An 18565-nucleotide genomic window follows, 5' to 3' on the forward strand; every position below is an offset into this window, starting at 1 on the left:
CAAGCTAAATTGATTTTTTTTCTTAAAAAAAAAAACTGAAATCGAAATTGCAGTTTGAAACCAACCCCTGTTTTAGAATGCCCAGCCCCTGCAGGATTGTCTTTGTTTGGGATTTAACCAAAAAAATAAAGATAAAAAGATAAGATTAAACATTAAGGGTGTAATTAAACATTAAGCAATAGAGCGTTAAGAGTGTGAGAGAGAGAAAAAGTTGAAGGGTTTAATATTTCTTTTATGATACCAGAATTTTATTTTTTTTATTAAAAATATATATTCGGTAAATATTTATAGTTTAAAGATGGTCTGATAAGTATGTAAAAACCAAGCACCGTGACTATGTCAGTATTACCCATTAACATTTATTTATTTAAATAACCGAAGACGACCTAAGAATAAAAAAAGATTTTTTTTTTTTTCCAAATTAGTTACGTTGACACGTGCTTATGGTGCATGACTAGCAAGAAACCATGCCAGTGGCTTGCCTTCTCCAATATTATACCATCACACGGTTTCGATGGCCCTCTTTCTCCGGGATGAGCTGTCGATGGAAGAAGAAAGAAGAAAGGCTCTCCGACTTTTCGGAATCGATGGAACTGTTTTCAGTTACATGCATACCTCACCAAGAGCAAATCTTACTGAGAAATATATCAGTAGTCACTGTCAGTAGATAAAGATGATGCACGGGAAGCATTTGTGTTTGGTACTGTTTTAGTTGTTGTGGTTGTGGTTTAAAAAAAGTTGTTTTATAAAAAGTGTTTTTAGTTGAGTTTGGTTTGAGAAAATAGGTGTTTGGTTAAAACTGTGGTTGAAATTGAAGTTGAAAAAAAAATAATTTAATGTGTTTGGTTAAGAATACTTTTAAAATTGAGGTCATAAAATAATTTTAAAAATATATATTAGTACTTATGATTTTTAATTTAAATATTGTGGATTTAACTATTGCTATTATATTATGAAATAAATCATACTTTATATAAAATATAATTTTTATTATTCCATGAAACCATTTATAATTCCATTACGTACGAGATTCATCCAACAAAAACTACAGTTTTCATAATATTTTTAGCATGTAATAAAATTAGATAAAATATTATCATGTATAAAATTAACTCTAAACTAATTTTAAAAAAAAAATATTAAAAAATTAACACACAAAAAAAAAAAAAACACAGGCAGTGAACAGTGCAAGAGAATTGCACTGTTCACTATTTCTTGAGTGAACATTGCAACCCCCAGCACTGTTCATGTCAAAAAAATACTGTTCATGTAATTACACTGTTCATTGAACAGTATAATTACATGAACAGTAGAGAAAAAGCATGAATTAGTTGCTTTTCATTTCTCGTGTTAGAAACGCAGATTTTAAATGGAGCTCATGAACAATAAAATACTTTAATCAAACGGCTGCGCGCTGCGTTTTATTTAAAACGCAGCCGCAGCCGCATACGCATACCCATAACGTATCTTGAAATCTGAGAAACAGTGACGACAGCAACGTTTAAGCTTTTTTGCCACGTGATGGCCATCCATGGATGACACGCACTCACACAGTAACCAGCACCACCACTTTGCTTCTTGTTGCTTTTGGCACCAACTATTTTCCTATATAAATGTACAGGCTTCTTGTCTAGTTTTCACTCCTCTTTTCAACTCAATTCAAGGTAATAGTAGTCTTGATTCTTTTCAAGGTATGCAAATTTCTAGTTTTTCTCCGTTTTTGCAACTTTTACGATGTCTTTCTGATGTTATTGTTGGTTTTTTTGTAGATTTTACATCCAAGATTATAGCTGTTGAACGTCTACAAGGAGCATCATCCTCTACCCTCACACCCTGCAATAGTGTACTGTAAGTACAGTTAATTAATGGCTGGATTCGAACCTTTTTTCCAAGGGAGCCTAAGTATTAAATTGATATTTGGACAGTATTTTCTTTTGTTAGAAAGAAAAGAAAATTCTAATTAAATCGAATTGAAAAAAAAAAAGAAAAGATGAATTCTATTGATTTTGATATTAAAGAAATCATATAAAAAGAAGAAGAAGAAGCTGAAGGAATCATAACTGATTGGAGAGAGAGAGAGAGACATTCATGTTTTTTATGATGCGTTTGGAATGCGGTTTGTATCGTGTTCCCAACAAATTTGAATTTTTTTTTGTTAAAATTTAATGTGGTTTGTATTTTTTGTATTGTTTTGATGTGCTGATGTGAAAAATAATTTTTTTAAAAATAAAAAAATATCATTAACATGTATTTTAACAATGAAAAAATTATTTAAAAAATAACCATTATTATACTACCACACATGCTCTTAGAGAGACGTAGAATATGGCCTTTGAGGATGCGTTCGGGGGCTACATGGCTAGGGGGCATCCTGTCCGATTAAGGGGTTGTTGACGTGTTGGGGGTCAAATTGATGGTATCGTGCCTGGGAATATTAGGCCAGCAGGGAATCCTAGTCCAGTCTAGATCATTCGCATCAGAGAAAGCTTTGAAACCTTCTTTAGCTTATATCTATACTAGGCCAAATATGCGATAGTGTTTATGAATCCGGTCCAATAGCATTAAGCTTCAAATCCTCGGGATAAAAGAGTCTTTAAGAGAGTGATAAAGATTATTGTTTTAAATGTTTTTTATTTAAAAATATATTAAAATAATATTTATTAAAAAATTATTTTGATATCATTACATTAAAATATCTAAATATATATATAAAAAATATTAATTAAAAAAAAAGATTTTTAAAAAGATAAAATACAAAAAAAATCTAAAATAAAAAATTTGCACTTCTAATAACTAAAGGTTTTGTTTTCATGTAACCCAACTGCGAGGGTATTGACTAATATCTATCAAAGAGACCCGGGAAAAATAAAAGTAAATATATGAGCTAATTGCTTGACATCCTTGATTTTATTTTTAGATTAATATGAATATTTGGAGATTAATTTAAACGTATTTTGACTAAATCCCACAGCTTTGAAATTAACGATTGTATAAATCTCCAATAACCTAAGGTTTGTGAAACTTGAATTGATGAATCTTAAAAAACAAACTCAAGATTTAACCATTTAAGCTACACTCTTCTTGTTACATCCTCCAAGATTTTAACATAAAAAAATGGTGACAAGTGACTGTTATTTCAAATCTATTATATGACTACTTGTTAAAAGGTATGGTTACACGTACATGTCTAAAGCCTAGAAGTTAGTTTTGTTTTTAAAATAAGCCTCTATAGATGATACTTAGAACTTATATGCCATCTAGGCCTAGGACTCCTAACCAATGAAAACCCCACAGTCAAATAGGTTTTGAAGCTGCTAGAGCACTTAACCCATGTTTTAACAGACATGCCAATTGTGATGTTAGCTCAAATCCCTTATATGACTGGCCCTTCACGGATTATTGTTCAACGTTTGTACTCATAGCCCTAAGAATATGGATCTTGTCTTGAAAATGCGTCTCTTAAGAAAAGTAGGCAATTAGGTATCTTAAGAGGTGGTGGTATATTGGATTTATAAATTGCTTAGATCCTCTACTTCTAACTAATGTGGAATATAGGTAAATATCAATGAGCTTGTTGGTATTTATGCACCAGGTAATCGTAAGAAGAATTTTAGTTGATGGCATATAGTAGGCAAGAAAGAAAAAAGGCGTAAGCAAACAAGAATATTACAAATGCTATCGAGAACCAAATTAAAGCTTTCACTTTGTTCTAACATTCCACAACGTCCTTTTTTTCCCACAAGAATCATTCTATGGCGCAACCCTTCTAATTTGGTATAAAAACATGAATGATTTCCCAAGTAGCATGAAATCCGACTAGTGATGACCAAGATGCTTAATTTTAAGAGCGAAAGGAATAAGAATTGCTCCATATTTTTATCCTCTTCTCATAAAGATTTTACTTACTAGGGGCAGAGACGATTTTTTTATTGTACCACTCGTAGAAAGATAAGAACCAATATCACGCGAAGCTTTTTGTGTTTAATTTATTCTGGTTGTAAAGTTTGGATGCAAAGTGTCTTGCTATAAGATTAGTTTATTGATTAACAAGTCCAGTTCATATAGAAAATAAAAAGGGAGGTTTAATTTTAAGTGTTAATCAACATGAAGTTTATAATATTTGTCTTGCTATATAATTTTGTTTACTGACAAAATAAAGTTCCTGTAAATGTAATTGTATATCAGGATCAATGCAATATGATATACATAAAGAAGAAAACGAAAAAGAAAGGGGAAGGAAAAGCATAAATTCTGTAAAGGACTTAAAAAATGTTCTCTGGGATTAGGTTAATTACCATTACAAAAGCTAACAGAAGACTCCTCAGGATGTTTTATTAATTTCAATAAGCAACTGAAGTGACATTTAACCAACCAAAGTACCTGACACAAATCAATGAGTTCCGTGTACTAATTGCTGAAATGGGCAACCATGCAAGAGAATATTCCTTCTTTATCTTCCAAATCGAAAACATGAAATCAGGGAATCACCAGCACACCAGAGAGCATTTAATCAAGAACATGATACTAACAGCAACATGCGACAAGAATCAAATTAAAACAAACACTCCCATTATCTTCTATATCTACGTGTAATGTGTTCTTTCAGACTTCAGCGTGTGAAGAAGAAGAAGAAGAGGAAGAGGAGGGCTCGGAAAGAAAGCCAATGGCATCGACTGCAAGCAATAATGGGGGCTTCTGCACAAGGTTCAAGCCACATATTCTGATGGTTCTTGCACAGATTGGCTATACTTTCCTATACTTTATCACTGAAGCATCCTTCAACCATGGAATGAATCCTAATGTGTACATAACTTACCGACACATTGTATCCGGTGTGGTGATGTTTCCTTTTGCCTATTTCCTTGAAAGGTACTTAATTTAAATGTTGATAGTTATGATTGACTTGTATGAACGTTTCGCGTGCATGAATACTAATCTGTCTCTCCTGCAGAAAACAAAGGCCGAAGTTGACGATAGCTCTTTTCGTAGAGATATTCATTCTCTCTCTCCTGGGGTAAGAACAGACATACATGTAAGACTTATATAAGCATCTGTATAACAAATGAAGGAAGTTGAAAAAAAAAAATTAAAACAAAGAAGAAGAATTATAGAGACTTGAGCAAAGTGACTTTTGATGATTGCAGGGTGGGTTTAACTCTGAACATGTATTTTGTAAGTATGAGATACACCTCTCCAACTTTCGTTGCGTCAATGGTCAACACCATCGCTTCTTTGACATTCGTAATTGCAGTTGTACTCAGGTAAGTAGCAGTAATAATTATAATTTAGAAAGCTGAAAGTACCTGAACAGTTACTCTTCCTAAGAAATCCAGCTAGTACTATATATAGTGAGTTATTCTAAATATTAGTGAACTTTAAGCAGGTTGGAGGTTCTTGATCTTCGAAATCCTCGTGGGATAGCAAAAGTTCTTGGGACTCTGGTTTCCTTGGCTGGTGTAACGACTATGACATTATATAGAGGTCCTATCATGAAACAACTATGGCATCCTCTAATCCATATTCAAGGATCGACTGGAAATAACCATGAGAGCTGGTTAAAGGGTTCAATTCTTACTGTTGCAAGCTGCATAACATGGTCCATTTGGTATATTATGCAGGTCTGACGCAAACTCAAACTGCAGTTCACTAAGTAATTATAAGTCAGAAAAGAAACATATAATTTCGTATTGACGAATATGGGGTGTTTTATCCTGAATGAGTAGCTAATTTTCCTTAAAAACGCAGGCTTTTACTTTGAAAAGGTATCCTGCGCAACTTTCACTGACTACATGGATGAGCTTTGTGGGGGCTGCTCAATCAGCCGTCTTCACAGCGATTGTACAACATAAGAGAGCTGCTTGGACAATCGGATTTGATATCGACTTCTGGTCAATTGTCTATGGTGTAAGTGCCATGTGCATCAGAGTTGGTCAACAGTAGTTACGTGCTTATATATGTTAAGAGTATTCCTGACAGTATCTTATTGTGGATCATATACGGCAGGGAATAGTGGTCTCTGGTTTAATAATCTTCTTTCAACTGTGGTGCACGGAAGAAAAAGGACCAGTCTTTGTGACCATGTTCAATCCCCTCTCTACAATCTTAGTGGCAATTCTGGCGTACTTTGTTCTAGGTGAAAAACTTTACTTGGGCAGGTAATTATCTTGAAAGTTACATCCCTTTACATATAAAACTCAAACTGATACTATAATCCATTTGGGGTATTTATTTTTGTGTATTGTCATGTCTGACGAATTCCTGAAATGCATTATATTATTTCCCATAAACCTAACCAGCACGCAGTTATGAAGTTTCAAGTCTTAGTAATAAAAGGGGGCAAAGGAAAGCAGATTTAAATTAATGAACTGAACCATATTAAGTGACTGGAAAGATGACCTAGATGTTTATGTGGCTTGTACAGCATACTGGGCGCTGTTATTGTCATCATTGGCTTGTATTTGCTATTGTGGGGCAAAGAAGAAGATCAACAAGTTCACAGCAAAGAAGAAGAACAATCCCGGTTGGCTTACGATGAGCAAAAGGAACTTGCGATACAGGTAGTTACTTCAACTGAAAGTAAATTATCAGCAGGCGGACCTTAAGCTCCAAATTGATTATCATACACCATGACCATTGTAATGCATAGCCCCTTTCAAATTCCAGTGTTGTGGCATAAAGAGAAATGCTCAAGTGTAAGAACATGCTGGGCAATAATCGAGTCCACAAGGAAATTTTATACATGTTTCCTAGTATTTAAATGAAAAAAAAAAAAAAAAGAGTTTCCTGTACATGTACTCATTATCGACCTCTCCTTCAGATACAAGAGAAGATCTGATTGTAATGTGAATAATATTCCCATGTTAAAATGAGCATCTTATTTCCCCCTTGGAGGACAAAAAATCAACTTGAATAAAAATGGGGATAAAGGGTCAAGATCACACCACATTGAGTTCCTTATGCTTGCTGGCATGACAACAGAATATTCCCTAATTCGCTTGCGGGCAGGACAACAGAATATTCCCAAATTCGTCTACAAAAGTTCCAAACCATACAATAAATCAGTGTGCAAAGACGAGCTCCTCAGCAGGAAGCTCTTAAATACCGGTTCATTAATAGAAAGGTCGGTGCAAAAAATAAATTGTTTAGTATATCTCAAGCTTCTGTGGCAGGAGCATTACCAAGATTGGCAAACCGTAGGAAAGATAATCAATAGCTCCTGGAAAAATCAAAATGCTAACATACAAATTACACGGTGGAGATAAAATGATTTACTCCAGAAAATACTTGCAATCTAGCTACCTTCCTAACAATCTCCAGCAATACACTTGCCAATAATTTGAATTATCAAAATAAGGTATAATGCATAGCAAGTTATATTTACATGTGCGACAACATGTTAAGAAAATTCTAGCATATAGCATCTGAAAGTTATCAGGATATTGAAGAGCAGAAAAGAATTATGCAGCAGGTGGCCTGAGCTCATGATCACGCGATGTATCACAAGCAGCTGGAGGTAAATATCGCCACATTGGCATCAGACCATAACTGGGAAAGACTGGCATCTTGTTTGCTGCAGCATGATAGGCTGCTGGATAGGTTGGCACGAACCTAGGAGGTGGAACAGCCACAGCTCTCGATTGTTGCTCCATCTTTTCTTTATCTGCCTTGAGCGTCAGTTTCTCTTCACGGAGTTCAGTCTTTTCAGCCTGTTGCAGGGGAAAATTAGAAAGCCATTCTCAGAAGATCTATAGGAATAAATTTCAGGTGTGACGCGAAGAAGATTCAAATGCATCATTCACCTTAAATATAAATTGAACTTAAAAACCAAGAATATATAGACAAGGTATTAAGAATTAGCAACTATATCTAGCGTGTGCCTCTTTTGGCAACCATTTCCTTTATTATTACAAAAAGAAGCAGCTAGATTGTCCACCATAAAGGAAATTTCATAGCAGAATAACTAGACTCCAGTTTCCAATGGACTACTTTCAGCAGGTGATGAATAGAAAGAGACATTTCAGCCGACTGCCCCTTCAGAGTTTACAATGCAAAGCCAGCAATTTAAAAGGAGAAACTACATAAAACATTAGCAGCTTCTAATAAGAAGAAAATATAGTACTAACTGAATTCTGCCAATATTTCATAATCCTCAGTAGATCATGATATAACTAACCTACTAATAGGGCTGCCACTCCCAGAGAATGGAATTTGGAAATAAATACATTTCAATTACTAAGACTTAAAAGAATCAAAAGAAAATTCTGCAAACAATACTAGGAATAGATAATCCAATAGTGTCAGATTCTTCAGGTTTCTGAACTATCATATTATATTCAAATAAAGGGATCGTACTCCCATTCAATGCAGAAACTGCAGAAGGAATAGTAGTAGTTGTAGTTAAATGTGTGTTGAAAGTGACTACCTTCAGACTTTTGATTTCTTCTAGAAGCTTTTCATTAGTTTCTTTGAGCTCCTGAGCCTCAGCTTTAAGCTGGTTCAAAACTCTAATAGCATCATCTAGGATGGCTGGTTTGTCAGTTTTGGCTTGTCTTCCAGGTTCCAAAATAGAGCTCAAATCTTGAAACCTGCAATCATGAGGAAAATCTGTTCTTCAAAATATTACTTACTGTTATCTCCATTCTACAAAAAGGAGAAAATTTGTTGTGAAAGCTCTGACAACAGCAGTACATCAGTAGTATCCAATTCATCAAATTGAAAACATTTCAATAGCATGCTCTTTCGGATGTGAGTTGCATTTTCTAATGTAGTAGCTTAAACTGATATATTCAGAACCAAATAAATTCACAGCATAAACATATATCGGATTGAACAAGATGCATGCCTGTCATTCAATCTATCCCTGCGCAACTTCTCGCGGCAAGCTTTGGTCCCTGCTCTGCTACATGAATCACCGCGTCCCCTATATATCATTGGCAGAAACAGGATAACATGAAAAGAACATCTCGTTCCTACAAAAGTAGAAAAATACCAAACAAGAAAATGGAAGACACATGTACTAATCTGTTGGTTAAATTAAGAACACCCAATCCTAAAGCACAGTGTCATTTACCTGCAGATTTTTATTATTGCAACATTTTAGATCAACAAACAAAAGTGCTGTGGGAAATGAAGCAACATATCTACATTGACTAATATTATAGTGCTTTAGACAAAAACAAGAATATCACAAGGGGGAAAATAAGTAATACAGCTAGATGATTGTACTTAAACCACTAGAACTACAGGCTCCACAAGGTTAAGAAGAATTTTGAGCAACCACAGATTGATACAAGCACAAGTAAACAAGTGCCAAAATTTCCAAGAATTTTATTACTTACATTTCTCAATGTCTGATTCAGTTAGAAGCCAATTTTTAAGAGATTTTTGCAGTGGATAAATAAGTTAGAAAGCATATCAAAATTTTAAAAAAGGGGATCATCAAAGACAAGAGAGCAGGTTATTCCTATTGCTGAGATAGTTTAAGGTACTCCCTCAATGTAATTGAGTTTCAACCTAGTCAATTCAGTGGTCCCAAAAGAAAACAGAAATGTCAAGTGAGCGGTGTTCATTTTCGAAGACATTAGTGCAGACTAATCCTATTGTTGAGATAGTTTAAGGTACTCCCCTCAACAAAATTGAGTTTCAACCTAATCAATTCAGCAGTCCCAAAAGAAGAAAGAAATGCCAAAATGTGCGGTGTTCATTTCATCAGCCAAACTTCTCTAGCTGAAATAATTCCTCTAAGACACGCATTAGAAGTAGCACACATTTGTATAACTTTATTCAAGATGAATATGTTATACATAAATCAGCAAAAACAACAAAAGGATGATCCATGACCTATTCAAAAGAATTGCATTCAATTTCAATTCCGAGTATGAGTGGAACTTCAAATTTAAGAGCACGCGAGCAAATCAATACCTCTTCCGCGAACATTCTCTTTCTTGTGTGACAACACTGGATAAAAAATCATTATCCACAACACCACCATGACCGCTGCAAATACCATAATAAAACATCAGAATCCAGCAGCTATCACACATCTCCTTTCTATACAATTTCACACCTTTAACTGCAGAAATTACTAACTTTTTTCAGCACTGGCAAATCCCTAACAGATTTATTCATATTATAAAACCCCCAATTATTATTATTTTTCCTAAAAGAAAAATGCTAACCCTAATGCACCCTCATAAAATTTTGCGATAAAAAAAGCGCTGCATAGAAACTTGAAATTGACAAAATAAAAAAATGAAGAAAAAAGATGGATGAAAAATACCTGTTGGTGAGAGAATTATCGGGGCCCAATAATATACCCAGGAGATCCAAGTAACTTTCGTCTCCCTCAATCTCATCTATTGTTTCCATCCCCCTTTTTCTTTATTTATTTTTGTGTCTAACGATAAAAAAAATGCAGGAGAGGGAAATTATGACTTCTTAAAAAAATTAGTATTAGTCTGTTAGGACTTGGGATTTAAAGAATCTCGATGATCAGGGACTTATTGTTAGTGAACGTCCAGTAGATTTGTACCGCGTGGAAGGTATCGTCACTCATAATGGGTCTGCACGCCGCCGCGTCCTTTTTAGACTTGTACTTTAAAAATATATTTGGTATAGAAAATATTAAATTTTTTGTTTTAATATTTAATATATTTTTAAGTAAAATTTATTTTTTAAAAAAAAAAAAAAAAAACATCCACTATAATACCAAACACTCTATTATATTCATGTTTAAAATTTTTTAAAATATTTTTTATTTTTTATATTAATATTTTAAAATTATCAATTTAATATTTTTTTTAAATTCCACAGCATTTCTATACACATATTTTTCTCCAACCATATCCCTTTAATGCCCCCCTACCCTATTATTTACAGATCAGCAATACTTATTTTCCACTCCCTGAAAATAGAAAAGGTTAGCTAGTAGAAAGAATGCCGAGCTTAGCTAATCAATCCGCCCATCCATGATGCTATCAAGAGAACGATACATGGATGGAAACTCATCCTGGAGGACTGCCAGAATTAATTCTTCAAAAGGAAACGAAGACCAGTTGCCCCACCGAGCTCGAATTTATTAAAGTGAGAGAAATTTATAATTTTTGTGTACAATGTTAAATGACATGAGCCTCGTTTCGAAGCTTATCAATCAACTCATCTATAGAAGAAATAAGAACCCCTGCTTTTCTCTTTGGAGGTTCCGTGACTTCAACAACCTCTATATCGGATTTAACCTCCACGTTCAATTCTTGTGGAGTGTACTTCTTGATGACCTTTGATTTTGCTTTCATGATGTTGGGCAGTGTCGCGTACCTTGGTTGGTTCAGTCTCAAATCAGTGCTGCATGGAAGGAACAAACAAGAGGTGAATCCGAAACCATCTCATCGCCGATAAGACATTCAGATAAAAACACACAGCCCTTTACCGCAATGCACAAAAAAAAATAAAAAAATCCCAACTCTGACACAAAAAATTGATTCTAGCGAGCTCTGCAAAGATAAGTGGCATCATTAATATCAGCTCGGACAAGCATTCAAGTTACAAACCAAGTTCTAACGCCGAAAAAGGGGTTAAAGCTGACAAATTCAAGAGCAGCAAACTGCTTGATGCTACTAAATATAAGATGTGATAATCTTGGCCCTCTTAGTCTTGTGTAGTAGTTTATGAGAATTATTTAGTATTTTTGTAGTTAGTTTAACTAGGAAGTAGTATCATTAGTTTTTTAGGGTTGTAAGTTGATCAGTTGACAATTTCCCCCCTGCTACAGCAACCACTAAACTATCTCGACAAGACCTTCATGAGTAAATACAAACTCAATCACGTGAAACAAGTGAAAACGATTGAATGAATATGAACTCACGTAATCACTGCAGGTAGGTCTAAGCATAAAGTCTCAAGACCACCATCCACTTCTCTTTCTACAGTAGCTACCTGTTTCTCCGTGTCGAGCAAGACCTGCCAGATAACAGCAGTAAGTCACATGAAAAATGATGAGAGAGAGAGTAACAGAATAGGTACAGAAGATTGATTGTACAAAATTAACCAACGACAAGCAATAATAACAAAATATGTAAGCCCCTCAGCTTTGGAATACAAAATCCGTATTTATGACCTATTCGACCCCACCCTTCTACCACCTAGGCCTCAACAGGCGGCTCAAGACATATGAAGCCTTATGAAGAGAACAGGAAAGAAAAATGTCAAGAAGCTGCTTGAATGCACAGAAATTCAAATGATTTTTTTCTCTTCAAATCCACGCAAGTTCGCGTAGAACAATATGAAAATGATACAGAACAGACGAGGGTTCCACCGGTAAAATGAAGCACACAAAAGGACTTGAATCCTAACTTAAAAGGCTGAGGCCATCTGTATACATTACACAGCAATAATTCTTAGCTGTGATCTTAATTCACAGGAAAACAAATTTAACAGCTGAATGGAACAAAGATAGCAGTCAACAGCCAAAGTCATAATTAATTTAGCAAGATGTAATTTAGATTTTGGTGCATTTATGCATCCTACATAGAAATGGACAAATAAAGTGAGAAGTGTTTTTAGATTAAGACAACTAATGCTTCAAAAACCTTGTCAAAGACATTATTTCAAGCAAGCAAACTACCTTGCCAATGGCTTGCAGAAAGTTTAGAATCCTTAATTTCTTACAATGTGGGAGGACTGTGATCAACATAATTTACTAAGTATCACAAATTTCTCCGATTGCATGTTAGTGGTTTTGTATAAGATCTAAGATGACACTTCTGTCGTCAGAAGTTTCAACAATCAATACACCAACTGTCGAAGCTGAATACTAATTAATAAAGTCAAAGAGGTATGCTTCAAAATCTTGTCTTAACTCTATAGCTCAGTGCCTTCTCAACCATTTTCTCCTCATAAGCATTGCCTCTGAACTATGATATGCCTCACTTACTGTTTCACTATTTGCAGTGCCAATGAATAAAGTCACATGAGATGCTTCAAAATCTTATCTCAGCAATTAGAGTGATGCCTTCTCAACCATTTCCTCCTCGTAAGCATTTCCTATGAAGAAAAACATGCCTAGCTGGTTCTTTCACTACTTGCTTAAACGTCTTGTGTCAATCAAAATAAGAGATACATGCTTGACTCTTGTTATTGAACTTACTCTACTCATTCATATACCTATATTGTATCACAGATGCATCCTGTGTTAAACCTATGTAAATGTAAACCTCTGAAAGGAATTCCTCTCAACTAATCATATTTAGAGATATTGAACCACGCTATTCTGGAAACTTTTTGGTAACAGGTAAGCATGCAACCCCTACATCCAAAGCATAAACTCTAATGCTAACCAGCTCACTTAGCAGAAATTCACTATTCTAAGTTTCTTGAGCTTTGAGAGTCTTGCCTCCTACGTCCAATTACTAGAAACATCAATATACACTGCATATGGGACCTTATTAGTTCTTCAAAAAAAAAAAAACAGAATTACTTACAATAAGGGATCTTAATTGGAATGTGATGACATCAATTTAACTAACCTTTGAAGCAAATGTTCCCTGAGGCCAACCTAGCAACCCTGCCACCATTTGACCGGTTTGGTTGCAATCATCATCAATAGCCTACACAAAATCTTAGTTAAAGGAAAAACAAAAAAGAGCCCAGAAAACAGAAAAGCCATCAGAGTATTTCAAAACCCGGATAAAAGAAGCAACCTGTTTGCCCAAAATAATGAGTCCAGGCTTCTCGACCTCCACTAGAGCCTTCAAAAGCTTAGCCACGGTAAGAGGAAACAAAGCAGCTGTGGACTCTACATGAATCCCTCTATCAGCCCCCATAGCAAGACCTGTCCGCAGCGTATCAACGCACTGGGTTGGGCCCATACTTACAGCGACAACCTCGGATGCCAATCCAGACTGCTTGATTCGAAGCGCCTCCTCTAAAGCTATCTCGCAAAACGGGTTCATCGACATCTTCACATTTTGGGTCTCAACTCCACTCTATTTCCAAAATTAAAAGGAATTTGTTTTTGAGTTATCTTAAATTAAATTTACTGCTGGTTAATGATAGTGATTGCCATGGTGGTTTTGTTTTCTAACCTTGTCTGATTTGACTCTGATCTTCACGGCGTAATCAACGACTCTCTTTATTGCTACCATTATCTTCATGGTGGGTGTTTTCTTCGCAGTCCTCTCTCCGGGATCGATGTGCCCTGCAGATTGAGATGCAGGCAATAAGCTCAGGCTTAAGCCTTCGGAAATGGATAGGATGGTGAGAGGTGGCACTCTTAGAATTTCTGAGTTGCAACTTAGTCCTTGTAGTTTAAATACATAAATTAATCAAACCTTTTGATTTAAGCAAATTATAAAATTAATTTCGATATTTTGATAAGTTATATAGAAAATCATGCTACATTACTCTTTAATTCACGAAAAATGTGACCTATAATGATAATTATCACTTAAATTTCTTAATTCATTTAATTTCAATCCTAAGATAGTTTTGGTCTCGAATTATAAAGACGGAGTGAAGAGGTATCAAAATCATCAATCCTACACCTTCCTTTATTATCATGTAATTTTTTTTTTTTATCTCGTCTTTATCTTGCTAGCAGACTAAAATAAGTGTATTTATCGTGACATGGGAGGATGGTGGTCTCTTTTGTGCATGCGTGGAAAGCGGCTGCCGCCTGTTCCAAAATATTTTTTTTAATATATTAATATTAAAAATATAATAAAATAAAATTATTTAAAAGTAATTTTAAATAAAAATTATTTTAAAAAAAAAATCACTCCCATTAATTTTATTTTTTTTTTGTTAAAGTTTAGATAAAAGTCACGCTATGAATTAAATAAAAATTAGGATATCTTATATATATATGAAAAAATGTTGGTGAAATAAAAGTAAATAAAGACTAATTTATAATTTCTGAAATACGAGGGTCTAATTAATTTGTTTTATTTATTTTGAGATTAGATAGATATCAAACAAATAATTTATGAACTTGGGCCCTTCTTTATTAATGGGTTGGGCTCTACATCTATTCCTGGAGGCCAATCCATGTATTGAAAGTGGCCCGAATAAATTTTAATTCGTAGAATTGAGCCAGACTCTGGGCTCCCGGTACAGGTGGGCTGGGTTTTGTTCTCATGGACATTTGCCCTCCTCCCCGCCGAGTCTGCAAGTGAAAGCAGAAAGGGAAATGGGATTCTGGTCGATGCACTGTTTGTTTGCAAGAAAATTGTTTGTTTTTGAAAAGTAAATTTTGAAAAAAATGAATTTTTGGAAAACAAATTTCAGAAAAGTATTTTCTGATGTTTGGCAGTGTTATCAAAAATGAACTGGAAAACACTTTCTAGTATTTGTTTATATTATGGAAAATAAATTGGAAAATAATTTATTAATGAATTAATTTTTTTTTAAGTTTATCTAATATATATAAAATATTTTATCACTTACAATAAAAAAATGAAATCTAAAAAGTATAATGATGAATTTTTTTTATTATATCCTATATTCATACATAGCTTATTTTATAAAATATAAATATACATGTCATATAATATTATAGAGATATAACCTTGTGAATTTTTTCATAAATAAAACCTATTAATATATTTTTTTTTCAATTTTAAAATCTTGATATGTTTGTTAGTCCCTTTTTTAATATTTTTTAATATGCATTTGACAAGTGATTATTAGTCCCTTTTTTTTTAATAAGTATTGTGTAGAGGATAAAATATTACATTTAGGTTAACAACTATTTTAATTTTAATTTTCCGTCACTGAGAACTAATTAAATTTAATTTGGAAAAAAAAATGTCGTGTCCACCAATTCCCTTCATCTTATTCACCAATTCCTCCAATCCCTATAATCACGTGATGACAGTACACATTTTGTCAACAAAGGAAAGGAAAGTGTTTTCCTTAGAATAAGGAAAGGAAAACACTTTCCTGGCATAAAGTGTATTTTTTTTCTTTGACTGAATTCAGTTTCCTTTGTCTAATTTTTTTTATATTTGCCAAACATGAAAAAATAGAGAAAATGATTTCTAGAAAAATGAATTCCTGAAAACAAATAAGGCACAAATATTCATCATTAAAGTATTACTATAACATCAGGTTGAGAAGTAAAATTCTAATAAATTTCTTATCTTTTTTTCAGACCGAGTGGAAAATGCAAAACCTAATTTTGATGTATAAAAGATAGTTTGAAAATATTAACAACGAGGAGGGGAAATCACTTCTCCCCTCCTTGAGATCATTGTTTTATTATTTTTTTTAATTTTTAATATTTAATTTTATTATTTAACACTTAATTTATTAAAAATCAAATTTTATAATTTAATTTAATATTCTTCAATCAACTTATTTTATATCACAATATTAGTTCAAATTTGATGAGTTAATTCAGTTGATTTTAATTTTTTTTAATTAATTGTTTTTATTTCATCATTCAACGATTGATTGGGAATTAAGTTTTACTGATTTTTTTTTATAAAGTTATTTTAGTTTCATAACTCGAATCACAGACTCGGTAGGCTAAACAATTGACTCAAGCTATTTTTTATTCTTTTTTTTTTTAATTATTTCTATTTGAATTCCATCATTTTACTTTGGGTTGATAAGGAATTGAGCTTCGTAAATTGTTTTGGTTTACTTTTTATGAGGTTATCATGGTTTAATAATCCGGATCACGTGTTTGGTCAATTAACTCTTGTAACTTTTTATGATTTAAATTATCTCAATCTCATAACTTGGGTCATGGATTTAACAGATTATCCTAGATTGACTAAGATCAATTCAATATATTCTTGTCTCAATATTTTAAAAAAAATATTTTTTAAAATATTTTTTTAATCAGACTACGTTTTCATTGGTTGTTTATGTTGTTTTTAAATCCACAAAGTCGATTAGATTACATGAAATAAATTCTCACATAATTTAATTTATTTTTTTCTATTAGAAATTAAAACAGGTTGGTAATGCCTGAATATTTTTTTTATATATTATAAAAAATCTAATTTGATTTGTTGCGCGGGTTAATAATATAGTGATTACTATAGAACTGCAATGGCAATTTCATATTCATTAGATTTCGCAACATCCCACGGGTGCCTCAAGAGTGTCAAAGATATGCTATCTCTGCCCATACATAGAAGCACATGGCTCAGGAAAATCGAAAGCCATAATATCATCAGATAGAAGAGAACCAATGTTATTGTAATATTTATCAAGTCAGTGATTGTGTCTGCTGAGAATAAAACCAGAGAAAAACAAGAAATGAAGATGTGGGTTTTGTAGTTAGACTGTCAGAGAAATCAGGGACCAATCTATGGCCCTGGCTTTAGAATATTATGCACATTTCTGCAGCTAGCGAGACATGGATCATGTTTCTGATACCTTGAAGTTGCTGCAACTTCTTTGTCACTTGGCGATGGACTAGTGGAAGCTCTCACAATCCAGCATTATGACAGTTTTCCCTGTAACGAAAGCGTAAGCCTATTCAAAGTTCAAACAATGCATCAAATTGTTGTCTCTTATCTTGAAATGAAGAGCATCGATGTTATGTATCTTCAGATTTTCTGCACAACTTCAAAATCCAGCTGTTTGAATTCGAGAAAACTAATGCTAATCGTGCAGAAAGATTCTCTGTTACTTCCGAGAAATTATCAAATACATTAGCAGGATGCATTATTCTACATGGTAAGTTCGGAGAGATGATTTGGGAAGAATATGATAAAATTAGGATATGCATTCAAAAAACAAGAAATGGAGATGGCGAGTTTATGGTGAAGGCTAGTGTCCTTAAGCTTGAGCATTCAAAATATTCATTCGACCAACCTCTCGACATTTTATATATATATAAAAATTCACCTCTACATTTGCCTAACATTATTGGAGACATGCGCATAAACAGATGATTCCTACAGGTTGGAAGTAGGTGTTGTTGAGGAGCAACAAGAACAATGACCAAACAGCGTAGCTTCCCCCCTGCACCAATATTCGAGATACTAATGACTCGAGAAGTTGGTGGCTGTTGTCATAATTATCTCAATCGAAAAGGACTCTTCTCTACCTCCTAAATCAATGGAAGGGGACCTTGATTTGCAATTCTATAATCCTTCTCGTTTACTTTTCTTGTTCTTTTGTAAGCTTTTCCATCCACCAAAACTAATATGATCGATGCCCTCTGTGATTCTCTCGATCGAAGAGGACCCTCCCTAGCTAACTCCTAATTCAATGCAAGGGGACCTCCCACCTCTCCCTCACTTTTGTAGCTTTTTTTATTCTTTTAAATATTTGTAAAGAGCTCTCCCTCTACTTGAGACAACCCATGCTTTACCATTGTCGTTCTCGGACACTATAATGTCACTTCCGGTCCTATATTTATAGCTTGTTTAGTACGGTAATAAACTTAATAGCTTGATATTCAAGCTTGAAAAGGAAAGACAGAGCATAATACGAGCATAAAAAAAAAGAGGTAGTTTAAGCAATGATGCTTATTAGTCATGGCTGTTATTCGAGCCCTTCAAAAAACACTGGGCAAAGGCACTGGCACTAAAAATCAAATAAAATTAGAATT

The 18565-nt window shown here is 33.8% G+C and overlaps 3 protein-coding genes across 3 annotated transcripts; 1 reads left to right on the forward strand and 2 right to left on the reverse strand.

The window, feature by feature from the left end:
* Window positions 1-1765: 1765 nt before the first annotated feature.
* On the forward strand, window positions 1766-6869 carry LOC118057136 (WAT1-related protein At5g07050). The gene is made up of 8 exons (XM_035069628.2): window positions 1766-1848; window positions 4607-4869; window positions 4952-5014; window positions 5145-5261; window positions 5384-5618; window positions 5746-5904; window positions 6004-6155; window positions 6422-6869. Exons 2-8 carry the CDS (start codon window positions 4664-4666, stop codon window positions 6600-6602), a joined length of 1113 nt encoding a protein of 370 aa, XP_034925519.1. The 5' UTR covers window positions 1766-1848; window positions 4607-4663; the 3' UTR covers window positions 6603-6869.
* A 312-nt stretch (window positions 6870-7181) lies between these two features.
* LOC118057141 (transcription factor bHLH104) lies at window positions 7182-10471 on the reverse strand. The gene is made up of 5 exons (XM_035069641.2): window positions 10280-10471; window positions 9922-9996; window positions 8843-8920; window positions 8423-8585; window positions 7182-7706 (listed from the first exon to the last, which is right to left on the reverse strand). The coding sequence occupies exons 1-5, from the start codon at window positions 10366-10368 to the stop codon at window positions 7458-7460; spliced, it is 654 nt and encodes a 217-aa protein (XP_034925532.1). The 5' UTR covers window positions 10369-10471; the 3' UTR covers window positions 7182-7457.
* Window positions 10472-11025: 554 nt separating this feature from the next.
* LOC118057148 (electron transfer flavoprotein subunit beta, mitochondrial) lies at window positions 11026-14283 on the reverse strand. Its single transcript, XM_035069654.2, has 5 exons — window positions 14079-14283; window positions 13695-13979; window positions 13521-13601; window positions 11861-11955; window positions 11026-11340 (listed from the first exon to the last, which is right to left on the reverse strand). Exons 1-5 carry the CDS (start codon window positions 14145-14147, stop codon window positions 11115-11117), a joined length of 756 nt encoding a protein of 251 aa, XP_034925545.1. The 5' UTR covers window positions 14148-14283; the 3' UTR covers window positions 11026-11114.
* Window positions 14284-18565: the final 4282 nt, after the last annotated feature.

Source organism: Populus alba, chromosome 8 (genome assembly GCF_005239225.2).
Source record: "Populus alba chromosome 8, ASM523922v2, whole genome shotgun sequence".
Lineage (NCBI taxonomy): Eukaryota > Viridiplantae > Streptophyta > Magnoliopsida > Malpighiales > Salicaceae > Populus > Populus alba.

Excerpts from the sequence above, each read along its gene's own strand:
- LOC118057136 (XM_035069628.2), top strand. The coding sequence starts at position 4,664 with ATGGCATCGACTGCAAGCAATAATGGGGGCTTCTGCACAAGGTTCAAG. Across the intron at positions 4,870-4,951 it reads TTTGCCTATTTCCTTGAAAG|AAAACAAAGGCCGAAGTTGA; the intron begins GTACTTAATTTA and ends TCTCTCCTGCAG. Across the intron at positions 5,262-5,383 it reads GTAATTGCAGTTGTACTCAG|GTTGGAGGTTCTTGATCTTC; the intron begins GTAAGTAGCAGT and ends AACTTTAAGCAG.
- LOC118057141 (XM_035069641.2), bottom strand. The coding sequence starts at position 10,368 with ATGGAAACAATAGATGAGATTGAGGGAGACGAAAGTTACTTGGATCTC. Across the intron at positions 8,921-9,921 it reads AGAGAATGTTCGCGGAAGAG|GGGACGCGGTGATTCATGTA; the intron begins GTATTGATTTGC and ends AATGATATATAG. Across the intron at positions 7,707-8,422 it reads AAGAAATCAAAAGTCTGAAG|GCTGAAAAGACTGAACTCCG; the intron begins GTAGTCACTTTC and ends CCCCTGCAACAG.
- LOC118057148 (XM_035069654.2), bottom strand. The coding sequence starts at position 14,147 with ATGAAGATAATGGTAGCAATAAAGAGAGTCGTTGATTACGCCGTGAAG. Across the intron at positions 13,980-14,078 it reads TCAGAGTCAAATCAGACAAG|AGTGGAGTTGAGACCCAAAA; the intron begins GTTAGAAAACAA and ends TTTTGGAAATAG. Across the intron at positions 11,341-11,860 it reads GACCTACCTGCAGTGATTAC|CACTGATTTGAGACTGAACC; the intron begins GTGAGTTCATAT and ends CCTTCCATGCAG.